Source organism: Nomascus leucogenys, chromosome 3, assembly GCF_006542625.1.
Source record: "Nomascus leucogenys isolate Asia chromosome 3, Asia_NLE_v1, whole genome shotgun sequence".
NCBI lineage: Eukaryota > Metazoa > Chordata > Mammalia > Primates > Hylobatidae > Nomascus > Nomascus leucogenys.
In genome coordinates, this window is record NC_044383.1 from 29615311 (window position 1) to 29631111 (window position 15801).

Consider the following 15801-nt stretch of genomic DNA (forward strand, 5'->3'; position numbering starts at 1 on the left):
AGCTAAATGGAATGAAAATCACTACTTTTAACATGGCTTTTCTGACCATATCCATAAGTAAAACATCTACATAAACATATATGCAATCAAAATGTCACTTCACACGAAAATAAAAATCTAATCACAGCATTCAATTTCTCACATGTGCAAAGCTTATACTATTCAGAGGATATTTTATTTTCTTGAAAAATATGAAAATCCCAAATTAGAATTTGTGGCGGGGTAGACAGAACACTGTGTTAAAAGTGCTCTAGTTCCAGCTCTACCGTTAATCTCTTATGTGACTTGAGGCAGATCACAGTCTTCTGTGCCTCAATTTCTTCATCTGTAAAATGGTTATATGACTCCATCCCTGTATTAGGGTGGTGGCAATGAGAATCAAATGTGAAAACTCTGAAGAATACTGTACTCTAAAGTCAGGTTATTACTATTATTGTCATTACAAACATTATCATGTATCAATCATCTAGATTTTGGCAAATGAAGCCAACAATGAAAAGGCACATGTGAAAAGGCAGGTAAAACAGGAGAAGCCATCCTCCCACAGGCACGTGGGACTTACGTCCTGCATTTGGGCGTTGAAGACTGCACAAGATGACAACTGAAAAGACTGAATCATGATCTGAGCAACACCCTGTGGATCAGAATAGAATGCACCTCCCAGGTGAGAATATATCTGAATGACTTTTTGTAAATGAAAAGAATAATTATACAAATGTTGAGTTTCTTGAGGCCTGGAACAAGTTACTTAACAGAGGGACCTCTTTCTCATCTGTAAAATGAAGGATTTGAACTAGATCAGTGGTTTCCAAACTCCAGTGTGTTGCTGTTGTTTTTTAAGCTAGTAGAACCCCCTTTTTTAAAACTCACCCCCAAAAATCCCAGTTTACAAAACACAGCAAAAGTGGTGCTGCTTGAGTTGAAGCAGAAGCAGGGGCTCACAGCCCAGAGTCCTTGCCTTCTTAGGGACTCCCAGAGTTGCTTCTTCCAAAGTCAAAAGTTCCTGTTGTATAGTTTGAAAACCACTGGACTTAAATGATCAAATATGTTCTAGCTCCATGACTGTATGACCATTACTTATCAATTCTCAAAAAAAGTTTGAAACAGACTGTAAAGTTATAAAGCTTTTGTACCTTCGCTTAAAGCAGTAGATAGAAATACTTTTAATATTTGTTAGATTACTAAATTCCTCATTAGATTTACTGAAGGAATTTATGATTACTTTCAGCTCTACTCTCAAAATACTGGCCTGTTCCCAAAATTATATGAAAAATCACCAAGAAAGTCTTATTAAAACATAGTATTATCTAATTCATTCAACATTAATTCTCAGTTTTGACTTTAGAATTTGATACATGGCCTTTTTGGAATTAATAAAAGCCTATATTCCTTTATAAGGCAAAAACCATATTATTCTAATCTGGTTTGAAATCCAAATTATCCAAAAGTACATGTGTGGCCAGCAAGGACTTCCTCTTCACTTGGTAACAAGACATGGCCAAGAACCAGAGTCAAGCTGACTAGAGTTTAAGTTGCAGCACGAGTAGGTAGCTTAAATATGAGAGGCAGCATGGTGCAGCGAATCAGTGTGTGAAACATGTACCCAAACTTATCTGGGTGAGAATCCTGGCTCTACCACTACCCAGGTGTGTGATCTTGGGAGGGTCACTCAGCCTTCCTGTGCTTGAGTTCCCTCAACTGTAAACTGGGGGTAATAAGACTACCTCAAGGATAATTAACTCAGATTAAATAAGTTCATACACATAAAGCATTTAGAACAATGCCTGACATATAGTAAATGCTGCGTTTGCTATTAACCACCTTAAACTAAGAATACCCACACCAGGCCGAGACAAAATGTTTCAATGGCTCATGGCAAGAAAAAAACAAAAGCAAACAAAATTTATTCAGACAAGTTAGTTTTATTTAATTTTTAAATTCTAAGATTCTATTTTCCTTATTTTTCATGGTGTTAAAAATATTCTCTCCTTTGAAATTGGTGACAAGTAAATGGCAGTTTTAAAATATCTTTACTTAGCAAAATTAAAAAAAAATTTTTTTTAATGGTAGCCCATGTCATGGTCCCCAGTGGTTTTTATTGTTTCTATGTTTCTTTTTATAGGTCTATAAAATCCACAAGTCTGGGAACCACTTGTTAAATCACATAAAACGACATTAAAAAGAAAATTCAAAGGAACAATTAATACACGATACACATCTCTTCTTTTCACTGACTTATGTAATGGGAAAATTGAGCTTATTTATCCTTGCCTCCAGGCTTAGTATAAATTTAATCAGAAGATTCATCTTCCTTCATATGAAAGACTTTGTCATGTGAGATAATTCTAGAAAATTCTGTTAAAAATACTAATTTATCTCATTTTGAAAAGAATTCACCAAGCCAGTGGTGGTGGCTCACGCCTGTAATCCCAGCACTTTGGGAGGCTGAGGCGGGCAGATCACGAGGTCAAGAGATCAAGACCATCCTGACCAACTGGTGAAACCCCGTCTCTACTAAAAATACAAAATATTAGCTTGGCGTGGTGGCGCATGCCTGTAGTCCCAGCTACTCAGGAGGCTGAGGCAGGAGAATTGCTTGAACCCGGGAGGCGGAGGTTGCAGTGAGCCGAGATCACACCACTGCACTCCAGCCTGGAGACAGAGCAAGACTCCGATTCACAAAAAAAAAAAAAAAAAAAAAAAAAAAGAATTCACCCATCTTATGACAAGGCTTAACTTTATCATAACCTGGATCGGGTTGCTTTAAACTCTATATAGGTAAAAATAGTCTGTTTAACTGCTGGATTGTGAACCAAAAAGAAAAACAAGGTACTTAATGTTTAAAATCCAGTCTTAAAGTTGCTTATGTTGTCAAGCTTAAAAGTAATACATGTTTGAACTACCATTTAAAGTTACCATTTGCTATATTTCTTCTAACTGAACTTTATAGAAATAATAGCGTTTTAATGGGCATACTCTTTGTAAGCACAAAGCTTATATACCATCCTCTATTTTTATGTCCTAAAAGTTTTCTATCGAACATTGGCATTACTACTTAAAACTATAAGCTCCCATCAAGATTAAAATCAGGTAACAGTGGATTATACATTCATATACTTGTTTATTTCATCTGGAGTCAACTTTCCAAACATTCCACTTAATTTCATATTAGCAACTTAAATGTCACCATTAGTATGAATTTAGTATTAAATAAAGAAGATTCCAGGAGTTTTTGAATGGGGAGAAGTCAACATCACATAATAATAACACTTAAAATTTACCCTTTCAACCATGGTTTATCAAGCTGTGAGAAAATGGTGCTTTCTGGTTTTAGTAGCATTAAGCTGCTGCTGTTACCTGAGCATGCTGGCTTTGTGCAAGCTCCTCTTTCCTGCGTTTCATGAGCTCTTTTCTCAGCTCTTTGGGTGCTTTCTCCACTTCATTTATAACCTACAGTGTATAAGCATGCAGGAGGTGGGGAAATAATACTTTCTCCACAGCAAGCATTTATGAGAGCAGGTAAGCCACAAATCAAATATTAAAGTTGTTAAAAAGTTCCTTTCAACATGCATTAGCATAGGTGTTAGTCTGGTGAAAAAGAATGAAAGAATAGAACATGCATAATCTCAGTGCAGAAAGGGACATTATACCACACAAAGGTTAATTAGTTGCTAAATAACCCTATGTATCCTTCTCTTTCTTAAAGGTCCAAAGACAACCAGCGAAGAATTACTTGCAGCACTGATGCTGAACTAAAGGTGATAAACTCAACTGACCTTGTTGAAAGATCATAAAATTATAAATGTATCTGTTGACATAGTTGGAAATATTGAACATAAGGAAAGCTAACGCCATTTATAAAAGTGCAAAATTTCATAATTGGCTTGATCATACTAAAGAAATAATGCTAAATAAAACCTACTTAATGAGGCCAAAAACAAAAAAGGAAAGCAAGTCTTAGAATACACAAAGGAGAAATACATGGATACTAAGTTTTTTCATAAATAACACCATTTTATACATGGTGTGGTAAAAATGAATGTATCTGATGATCTTGAATAGGATTAGAATAATATTCCCCTTTGCTGACAAGTTAAGCCAAGCCTGTCAACTTAAAAATTGGTAATATAAGCACTCTTAAAAATAAGTTTAGTAAGCTATGATTTATTATAGCAGATAAAATATAGAATGCAGTACATTTTAGAGCTCCTTCTTTTAATCATTTCAAAATACTAGAAGTATATTCAATCTAACAATAGATCTGTAATCCAACTATGAAAAACAATCATGTGTTTACAAGTAGAAGCACCAAAAGAAACCAGATTCCAAATCACCACATGCTATTGATGGTCCGTGAAAGAGACTGATTTTGATTTAACATCGTGTATTTAAAATTTCCCATCAGTAATCCCTCATGAAACCAAATCACCATTAAAAGGAAGAGACTCCCCAAATGCAAGAAATTTAGCAATAAGGAAAAAAAAAATGTAATTATTTAAAATATGCGTATCATATCTCAAACATGTTCAGTGGCTGAAACTCTCCTACCTCCAAACAACAACAACAACTGAGACTTTTATATTTAGGATTAAACCACGTATTTATCTGTACAATTTTTAAAATTTAACTGATATAAAGAATATCTCAAAAACTACTTGTGAGAAACTTAACATGTAGCCCCAGTAATGTCATACCTCACAGTATATACAGCAATTCTACATAAAACATAAGAAACAGTAATAAAATAGTGATTTTTAGAAATGGAAGCCACATCAAATAAAATTACATACCATTTCATTCATCTTTATCTAAAGAAATCATAAAATCACTGTATTTATTAATGTTTGACTCTATCCTTTTTAAAGCAAATCCTTAAGATTCAGCAATATGACATTCAATTTTCTTCTCAATTTAAAAGTTAAGGTCAATGAATCTGGGTATTTGAGATGTGTAACAAAAGTGAAAATGCATTTATTAGTTTGGCTGAGGTTTCTGTTTGTTCCAACCCTAATAAAATTGATCATAATCATTGTCTCTGGTGTCTTTTATATCATGAAAAGGCAAATCGTCTTCCTATACTGAAAATGTTAATAAATTATCTCTGAAAATTACCTAGATGTAAAGCTCTTTTAGTTTTAATTTGAGACAAAAAAAGATGCTAATATAATATGTAAATCTTCCTTCTGAAGCAATGACAAGCTTTTATACTGCAAACAGATTCTATAACAATATGAAACAGTTTCAGGAAACAATGAAAAAACTCATTCTAATCAAATGACTTTACAGATATGTTCCACTTCTAGTTCTTCAAAGTACCTCACAATTTGATGAGTTATAGATAGCATGTCAAATTTCAGGTTATTCAGCTTTTGTTTGGCACAATATCCATGAAAGGCAATAAAGCTAATCAACAAACAAAATCGTTAAAAGTGTGAATTAAAGATGACAAATAACTTATAAATAATAAAATGAATCACTGCTGCCCCTGGCAAACACAACATAGTAAGTTTTCTAAAAAATACTTTTATATAAGGACTTAAATGTGTTGCATTAAGGACAATGGTAGACCGGAAGATGGATTAAACTCAATTTGAAGACTTGATTCAAGGTTTAGCTGGATATTTAGGGGTAGTCTGTGAACAGGTCATTAAAACCTCTCTTGAGGTGAACTTAAACAGGTCACTAAAACCTCTCTTACTCCAGTTTTCTTGGCAGTAAAATGGGAATAATGATTGGCCTTATTACAACTCTATATGACTGTTGAGAAGACCGAATGAAAGAATGAATGAGTGCTATTTAACTCTCAAGTATTATTAGTATTCCTAATTCCTTAGATAGTCTTAAAACAATTAAAAAAAAAACTTTAGTAATTAAAAACAGTAGTTTACACTTACCTCCTTCTTTCGGTTCTTCAGCATATTCTGAAATTTGGACAACTCTTTCTCTTGTTCTCCTTTAATGCGTTTGGCTTCATCTCGCAAGCGATTTGTGTGCTCTTGTTCCAGGCGTTCGATAGTCTGTTTCTGCTGTTTTTCTAGATTCTCAATTTCCTGGTCATACTGTCGCTTTTTACTCTGTAAAACAATATAGCTCAAGATGATAATGTTTCCATCACCCATATTAACGCCTTATAGTAAAGATGTTTCCTAAGAGTACATAACCAGTATTTAAATTTAGTAATGTGCTATAACCTTCACAACACTGAAAAAGTCAAATGCACTAAAAATATGTCACGAAAATTCTCAAAAAAATGAGTTCATTTTTTCCTAACATGGAAATTTTTTTTCTATTTTATTTATTTATTAGAGATAGGGTCTCACTCTGTCACCCAGGCTGGAGTGCAGTGGCGCAATCTCTGCTCACTACAACCTCCGCCTCCCAGATTCAAATGAATTCTCATGCCTCAGCCTCCTAAGTAGCTGGAATTACAGGCCTGTGACATCCTGCCTAGCTAATCGTTCTGTATTTTTAGTAGAGACGGGGTTTTACCATGCTTGCCAGGCTGGTCTTGAACTCCTGGCCTCAAGTGATCTGCCCACCTCGGCCTCCCAAAGTGCTGGGATTACAGGCATAAGGCACTGTGCCCGACCCAAAATTTGTTTTCTATTATACTGGTAGAATGTTCAAAGTTTTTAGATTAGCCAGAAGAATAGCTAATTGTTGTGAAGTAGTAAGGCAAATTAGAAAAATTTCAATATTTATCCAATAAAATTTTTGATAAATCAAAGAGCTTATTTGAAGTCTACTTTAATAAAATATTAATAGCACCATTATTTAATAATAAGATTGTCATTTTCAGATTTACTCTTCCACATTAAGATTCTTTTTTTTTTTTTTTTGAGACGGAGTCTCACTCTGTCACCCAGGCTGGAGTGCAGTGGCGCAATCTTGGCTCACTGCAAGCTCCGCCTCCCAGGTTCACGCCATTCTCCTGCCTCAGCCTCTCTGAGTAGCTGGGACTACAGGTGCCCGCCACCACGCCCAGCTAATTTTTTGTATTTTTAGTAGAGACGGGGTTTCACTGTGGTCTCGATCTCCTGACCTCGTGATCCGCCTGCCTCGGCCTCCGAAAGTGCTGGGATTACAAGCGTGAGATACCACGCCCAGCCAAGATTCTTAAAATAAACATCTTATTCTATTGGAACAGATCTTTTGGAATTATAAATCTACTCTTGCAACAAGACTCCTGTTTATATAACACACAGTAACACTGTTTATGAATACAGGTATAGTTACTTATTTGTAATGGATGTTTTCTTTTTAAAAAAATTGAAAAGTAAAACCTTTTAGAAAGTGTGGGGGAGAGAAATACAGATTTTATAAGGTTTTGGAAAACAGTATAAGTACTATAAAAATACTCAATGAGAACAAAAGTTCACTATTTTCTTACGAAATCTCAGTTATGATCCAACTCATGTAATCAACAATCCACAGTTCACACAAAACAATCTTTATCAATTAAAATTACAAGTCAACACAAGGACTATATTCAAAACATGAGTACTATAACATTTCAAATGATACTTTTTTTAACCTACATTAAGGCAGATAGTCAACATAAATTACAAAAATTTTATATTACATTACTAATTCCTTTTCCAACTTTGGACACAAGGCAAAAACAGAAGGACTCAGTGACAGCTACCCAGGACTAGTCAGCACTATTTCCTCTAGCAGCAGGAAATAGAGATGTGGAGTCTTAACTGTAGAAGCCAGAGAATAAAGCACATTTTTTAAAAGCCCCTGAGGAGTCCTACTGCTCGGCTAGGTTTGAAGGCAGTTGCTCTAAACTGGCTTAAAATCTTGGATTCCAAATCTGAAAGATGGAATTAGAGCACTGAAAAATTATCCAGCAATAGGCAAATCTAGGAACTTTACTGGCTTCATGATTTTAAGTTTTCATGAGAGAAAAATAAAACAACCCATCACACCATAAACTGGGATAGAAACACAGACTGGGATAGAAAATCCTTTCAAGAAAAAAGAATAAATCAATAAAAGGCATCCAGCACCAAAAGGATAAAAATGCCAGAAATAAATCCCAAAGCTAGAGAAATCTGGCAATCAGAGAACAAGTTCTATAACCTGGTTTTTTTTGTCTGTTTGTTTTTAATGCACTAAATGTCATTATTAACACAAAATGATATAAAATGGTGTAACAATCAGACTTTACCATCATTTCCTGCTCAAAGCGCCGGAAAATTTGTTCTCGTTGTTGCTGTAGTTTGCTATTGAGCTGTTGTTGGGCTCTTTGCTCTTCTTTCTGAAGAAATCTTAATTCCCGAAGTTCCTGACGTCTGATAAAAGTTAATGGTAATGACAGAGAAAACAGCAAAAATTACACTTCTGAAATACGTTTTTTTTTTAAGTTTTAAAAATTTTCTTTCAAGTGGAACGGTAGTAAAAGAATAAAAAAAAATTAGCCAATAATTTACCCTTGTTTCTCTATTCTTCTGACTTTTCAGAGACTGAAAAGAAGTCACAAACCAGTTTTAATTACGTTGTTTCTCTACTCACCTAAGAAACCTCAATTCTTCAGTTTTGGAATCACTATCTGTAACTATCTTTGATGTTGTTACACTCACTTCTACACCATCAACAATAAATTTGCGTGTTTTCTTCAATGTTTTCTTTTGTCTTCTTGTTTCCTGAGTGAGATTTTATTTTAGTTAGACTTTGTACAGGGAATACTGGAGGTAGAAAACATTTTCTCCTTCTTTTAAAATTTCTTACTTTTTTAAAACAAAACAACTGAACAGGCATGCAGACTACACATAGAAAGTATTAATAAAGCAATAGACTCATTTGTGGAACCAGTTATAACACCTTAAACGTCATCTGACTTACACGTCTTTACAGATGAAATCAAATTTTTTCAAAGTATGCATTTTGATCATGTTCATGTATAGCTTTTATGACACATTATAATTAGGCATAAGTGATAAGAGCTAATCAGTAGAACTTCTACATGTTATCCTTTTTTTTCATCTTTTCACTTTGTAGTTTCTCAGATACCTCTGCTGAGAGGTATCTGACAGGTATCTGTCCTTTCACTGACAAAACAATTAAAAATGAATTTGTGGGGCCCATCTCTTAAAAAAATCTAAATTGACAGGTCTAAGGGTAGCTGGAAATCGATTTTTTTTGAAAAAGCTCTCAAGGAATTTTTAAACGCTGCCAGCACTGGGAATCAAAATCTAGTTATCAGTAACAATAATATCAACAGCCCCTCCTCCTTCCATCTCAGGGCCAAAGATATACGTATGATTTTAGGGTTACTAGAAAGACAGTGCCTCTACTGCATCCCAAAAGTACCAGATTTGGCTGCTAGCTATGGCCTAAAATTCTTTATCAAGACTAAACTCTTCATTCCTCAACTGGTATCCAAAAACATTTAAATGCAAACAGAAATAACAGATGTATAAGACTCCTACAAATACATTTTGGTAAACAAATTAAGTGTTCAGGGCAGATACTTACTGGGTGTTGATATAGAAGAAAGGGTTAGAAGGCAGAGGGAGCAAAAATGGAATGTGAAAATGCTAAATTCAAAATGCATCCGAATTTTAAATAGTTTCTCTTTGGCACCTTCCAATCACCTTTCTGCATCCTCTCCTCTTACTGTTCTCTTCTCCAAGGTTCCAGGATCCTCATGCTCTTCTTCCAGAGTCCAGGACTACGGTACCCTACCCAGCATTCCTCTAAAATCTAAAGTTGGCACACTCCAAAAAATACACCTATCTACACCTTAACCTCCAAACTTCACATTTCTTTAGCTGCTACTAAAAGTTCAGTAATTAATATCTCCTTCATTCTTATACAAGTTATTTGCATTTTTAAAAGAGGCTATTAAGTCAGTGAATGAATTTCAGAGTGGTAGTTATTTTAGTCAGTGAAAGAAAGTAAACTGAAAAAAGAAGAAAATCCTAGGAATACATGTTAACAATTTGGGGCAGATAGGCAGACTAATCACTCATGCCCTAGAGATCCATCTACGTCAGTTTTCCTAGGTTGTTCCTGTTTTTCTGTCTTCTCTCCTGCTACTATCAACCCAGAGGGTCTAGGAAGTGTTTTCCAAGGGGCAGCCCATGGATCACCTGCATCAGAACTCTGTGGGCTCTTTTTTTACAAATACTGATTCTTGGGACCCACTCCAGACTTCCACATAGCCGCTAGTAACTCCTAAGCACACTAAAATTTGAGAATTACACTCAAAGCTCCAAGTGTTCTGGGCTTTAGTGTTTGTTCTGTTTTCCCCACAGTGGTTCTCATGGCAGTAGCAATGTCTGTGACTGTATGGGACAATGTTAAATCAAGGATTGTTTACACCCTAAATGTGCTTAAAAGAGATCATTCTTTCAGGTTCTAATTCTCTTATATATTGTTGATTCTTGCTAATGTTGCATCTAGATATGTCCAATAAAGGAACCTAATCACACCAAGCAACCATATTACACTGTTTATCTGCATCAGGTCTGCAAAAATAGGTAGATCCTACCACAAAATTTAAAGATTACATCCACAATCTCCTTAGTTCTTTTTAATTGCTTTCATAGGCTGTAAGAATTTATGTGGTTAATACTACATTGATTTAATGCTGTTTTATCTTCAAGACATCAATTTCACATAAACTCTGAAATGAGAAAATGACAAAGGAAATCCCAAACAATGACTCATGTACACTTACTTGTAAAGATATCGATCCACTGTCTTTAGTTTTACTTAGAAAGCTAGAGATGGATAAATTCAAGTCAATACTGCTAGTATCAGCAGTGGAACCAGTGCCTGAATCATTATCATTTTCCTTTGGATTCTCAGATTCTGGTGGCAGAATAGTTTCAGTTTTTGATAAAGAACCTATTTCTTCTTTATTTTCTCCACTGTCAGAGTTGATATTAATACTGGGTATTAGAACAGGCTGAGGTTCAGTGGGCTGTGAAACTGCATTAACTTGAGGCTCTTTTTTAATCGACACCGGAATTTCTTTTTTCTCTTTATCTGTCTGAGCAGTGACTTTAGAAGCATCCTGAACTTCACTTCCTAAAGCCTTTTGGTCAGTATCAGCCACCACACTTCTGACCTCCATTTCTTCAGTGCTACTTGACTCAGTGATTTCTTCAACTTCAGTTGTTCCTGGTTCCTCATTGATATCCATTATGTTCTCTGAACTGTTTATTACTTGTTCCTTATTTTTACCTTCTTCTATTTCACTCATTTCAACTATTTCTTTAATAGGAACTTCCTTAGTACCACCAGCCTCAGGACCCACCATGGGCTTATTAATTAATTTCTGGCCTACTTCAACCACTTCTTTCCCATCATTACTCTGCGTATCCTCAGCACTGTCTTCATCCGCTTTCTGAGCCACATCTGCTGCCTTGTATGTTCCTATCACATCACTTGTATTGCTGATCGCATCTTTTTGAGTTTTGTCGTCTTCCCCCAATTTCTCTTGGGTGTCTTCCTTTCTAAGCCCAACTTCATTATCAACTGCCTGAATATTTGCCTCTTTTTCTCCAGTCTCTTGAGAAACTAAATCTACTGTTTGCAAAATAGTATCTTTAATTTCTTCAGATTTTATAAGCTTATTTTCAAACATCTGTTGCTTTTCCTGATCCTTTTCTTCCTCAGATTTTAGATTATGTTCAATATTTGTTTCTAAGGTTATCATTATATTATTCTCTTTTCCTTCACTGACTGAATTAATGTCCACAGTTTCTTGGTCTTCTGTGTCAGGCAGATTTTCAAGCTTGGGCCTCTTCTCCTCTCTCTCATTCTCCTTGATTACTGCTGTTCTGTCATGGAGTTCAGTCACTGCTTCTAACTGAGCATCGGTAATATGTTCATTAATATCCTCCACAGCCTTTTCAGGTTCATCAGTGGTGGGCTTTTCATTAAGAATTTTGCTGTTGAGTTTATCTTCAGAGTTACTACGTTCTGTTTTTTCTGAGACAGATTCCAAAATACAAGCATTTTGTGAAAGTTTATCTTCTTCAGAGCTGGCGATACTAAGGTCAGAAGATGCACGCTTACTTGCAGGTATTGGCTAAAAAAGATTTAATATATTTTTAGTGTTAAAACATGACCTTAAGAGTAACCAAAACAATGTTTACAGACATACAGTGATTTCAGATCTTTATTCAGTAAATGTTGCTGAATTTAAAGAATTAACAATTCTTCTCATAAGAAATATAACAAAAATGGGCCGGGTGCAGTGGCGCACACCTGTAATCCCAGCACCTTGGGAGACTGAGGAGGGCAGATCACTTGAGGTCAGGAGTTCGAGACTAGCCTGGCCAACATGATGAAACCCCATCTCTACTAAAAATATAAAAATTAGTTGGGCGTGGTGGTGCACACCTGTAGTCCCAGCTACTCGGGAGGCTGAGGCACAAGAATCACTTGAAACTGGGAGGAGGTTGCAGTGACCACTGCACTCCAACCTGGGCAACAGAGTGAGACTCCATCTCAAAAAAAAAAAGGAAATGCAACAAAAATGTGCAGCAAGGAGCAATCTTGCCACTAATCTTCAGGTCTAAATTTAAAGGTTTTGCATTGCCACCCATCAATCCTTAGATATAGGTACAACTACACCTCAAAACCCACCTCAAAAAATTCACTAAATGAAATTTCTTTCCTAAATACTGACCAGAGAATTTTCTGTTTCCTCCTCTTCATCTTCCTCTTTGCCATCTTCAACTTCTTCTGTTACTTCAGCCTTTGCCTCTGCAATCAATTCTCGGATGGGTTTGTTGGAATCAATAGTAACAAAGGGATGCTGTTGATCATTAAAAAGAACATACTCAACAACTGGAATACTACTAAACTAAGTTTCAAACACACACAACACACATTCTTATGTGGTAAAAATATGAACATGTGGGCAGGAAAATGACAGACAACTTCAGATAATGCTACATCTGAGAAAGAAAGAGGGGAGGGGGCTTGAGCAAAAGCAGGGACTGCCACAACTGGATCTGTACATTTTTAAGAATCTGAAGCAAATTTGTCAAAAATGCAAATTTGTCAAAAATCTGGGTAGTAGGTACATGTACTTTCTGTATGTTTGAAAATTTTGTAATAAAAAATTTTAATTGAAATTTAAAGCAAGCGTCAGGTCACTACATTATTACTTTTTTTTTTTTTTTGAGATGGAATCTCACTCTATCACTCAGGCTAGAGTGCAGTGGCACGATTTCGGCTCACTGCAATCTCCATCTCCCAGGTTCAAGTGATTCTCCTGCCTCAGCCTCCCAAGTAGCTAAGATTACAGGCATGTGCCACCATGCCCGGCTGATTTTTTGTATTTTTAGTAGAGACAGGGTTTCACTATATTGGCCAGGCTCGTCTGGAACTCCTGACCTCAGATGATCCACCCGCCTCAGCCTCCCAAAGTGCTGGGATTACAGGCATGAGCCACTACACCTGGCCTCATTATTACTTCTTAAAAAGTAACCATCTCTATAAACCCTATCAAAGCCTCAAAATTATAAAAAGCTTTAGAATTCTGTTAGAAGTATCTACAAACACCTGTATTTTTGACATGGTTCTAAAATTCTTGAGAATAAGAAGCCATTTTATTCATCTTTGTATACTCAACATTTAACACTGTCTGTCACAGACTAAGGGCTTCAAGTGTGGGGGTAACAAAATAATAATGGAAAGTGTGTTCCAGGGCTATACTTGCTGCACACAACAAAGCAATTTTTTCCTGCTTTATTCCCCCAGATAAATAGGTCAACCTAAAACACTATGATGGAGTTACATAATAACTCAACCTAACAGTAATTGCCTCAAGATTTGTCATTTTATTTGCCCACCTATAAAATTGACGATTTTTTATTTAATATATTACAAGTAGTCCTTCTATAAAGCAAAATTAAATTTACCCGATCACTGACAACATTTTTTTTTAAGTCAACAATATTTACTATTTACCCTCACTGTAAGACATTTTTTAATTAATTAGTTCACGGCCCCTGTCCCCAAGGAGCTTGCTTTCTAGTAATTGGAGAGACATAATGGAAATAACTACCAAAATGAAAAGAACATAATTAAAATGAATCAAAAAAGCACAGGAGGAATAACGTTTAAGCTAAATGCCTGATGGTAACAGCAACATTTATTTTGTAAAGCAAATGTTAACTACTGCCATTTTGACTCTCCACAAGAAAACTTAAGTGGAAAGAAAGCACACTGAATATGAAATTATATTCTTAGAGAGATGTTAAAGTAATTATATTATTTGCTGTTGTCATACTCTCTTACCTGCAGTAGCTGAGATGTAGTCCACCTGGCATCCACATTCTTTTCTAAGCATTTCTTTAGAAAGTCCTTAAAATTTGAAGACCTTTAAAATAAATTTTAACAATAACATTCTATTTTACTTTCTTGTTAATCAAATCAAACAAAACTCTTTGATAAGTTATGCTTAAGTTTCATTATGTATGTAATCGTATTAACTCAACACTTAAAAAACTAGTTAATGAGACTATTAAGATTTTATAAAACTTATTCATCTATAAATACATGTTAGACATATATGTAAGTAGGTACATAATCACTGAGACACAGCCATATACTCACAAGTATGCCAAAAAGCACAAAATTTCTTTTTTTTTTTTTTTTTTTTTTTTGAGACGGAGTCTCGCTCTGTCGCCCAGGCTGGAGTGCAGTGGCGCAATCTCGGCTCACTGCAAGCTCTGCCTCCCGGGTTCACGCCATTCTCCTGCTTCAGCCTCTCTGAGTAGCTGGGACTACAGGCGCCTGCCACCACGCCCGGCTAATTTTTTGTATTTTTAGTAGAGACGAGGTTTCACCGTGGTCTCGATCTCCTGACCTCGTGATCCGCCCGCCTCAGCCTCCCAAAGTGCTGGGATTACAAGCATGAGCCACCGCACCCGGCCAAAATTTCTAATAAATTTCACAAATATAGATCAATCTATATGCCTCACTTCCTCATAGTACAGAAAATACCTTTCTCATGCAAAACTCAAATCATTCATATTTTCGGATATACGGGAAAAGTGAGCTCAAAGAGTTTTAATGGTCCTTAAGAGAAATATACTAAAAATCACTTTTCTAATTCATATAGTCTTCGAACCACGTACCCAATTTTAAATACTCTTGGAAAACTGAGAATATAACATCAAGTTTTGCTTCCTAATATCATTTGTTTCTTATTAAGCTTTTTTAAGAATATTTTTACCATCTTGATGGCTGTGCTAATGTAGGTGGCTCAGATTTTGCTATTTTTAGCAGCACTCGCATTGGATTTAATTCATGATGAGGTGGTTCTATCTCAGCCATTTCTATTAAAGTGATACCCAGGGACCAAACATCAGCTTTGTAGTCATAAGGTCTGTCCTTAGATGTTTCACACATGACTACTTCAGGAGCCATCCTATGAAGACAGATAATTAAAAGTTAACATATTTAAGAACAGTGATTGCAAACCACATGGTATAATCAATTATGTGGACAAAATTCGTGAGTAATTATAACTGCTGACATGACTAATACTATAAATTCATAAAACTGAATACATACCAATATGGTGTACCAATAAAGGAATCTCTTCTTTGAATTGTCCTCGTATTTTTAGCTGATACTCCAAAATCCGCTTGAAATAATCACACAAAAGCATTAATGAGAACTTTTAAGCATTGTTCATTGTATTCAATGGGGAGAAAAAGCATTTTAAGTCTTTAATAAGGCTAATCTTATTATAAAAAGTAAGTTGAACAGAAAGAAAAAGATGTCTCTCCCATCTTAATCTTGACCATCTCTTTCTACCATCTC

At 35.5% G+C, this 15801-nt stretch overlaps 1 protein-coding gene across 2 annotated transcripts in view; it reads right to left on the reverse strand.

The window, feature by feature from the left end:
* SLK (STE20 like kinase) overlaps positions 1-15801 on the reverse strand; it is a 65327-nt gene that overhangs the window by 12123 nt on the left and 37403 nt on the right. Inside the window, exons 5-13 of one of the 2 annotated variants that reach the window (XM_012505754.2) lie at positions 15550-15622; positions 15209-15403; positions 14269-14350; positions 12650-12778; positions 10688-12046; positions 8518-8648; positions 8174-8297; positions 5895-6074; positions 3358-3450 (exon numbers count right to left, since the gene is read on the reverse strand). In XM_012505754.2, coding sequence (XP_012361208.2) covers positions 3358-3450; positions 5895-6074; positions 8174-8297; positions 8518-8648; positions 10688-12046; positions 12650-12778; positions 14269-14350; positions 15209-15403; positions 15550-15622 — 2366 coding nt within the window. The remainder of the gene's footprint in view (positions 1-3357; positions 3451-5894; positions 6075-8173; positions 8298-8517; positions 8649-10687; positions 12047-12649; positions 12779-14268; positions 14351-15208; positions 15404-15549; positions 15623-15801) is intronic. The other variant, XM_030807409.1, reaches the window with a different exon arrangement.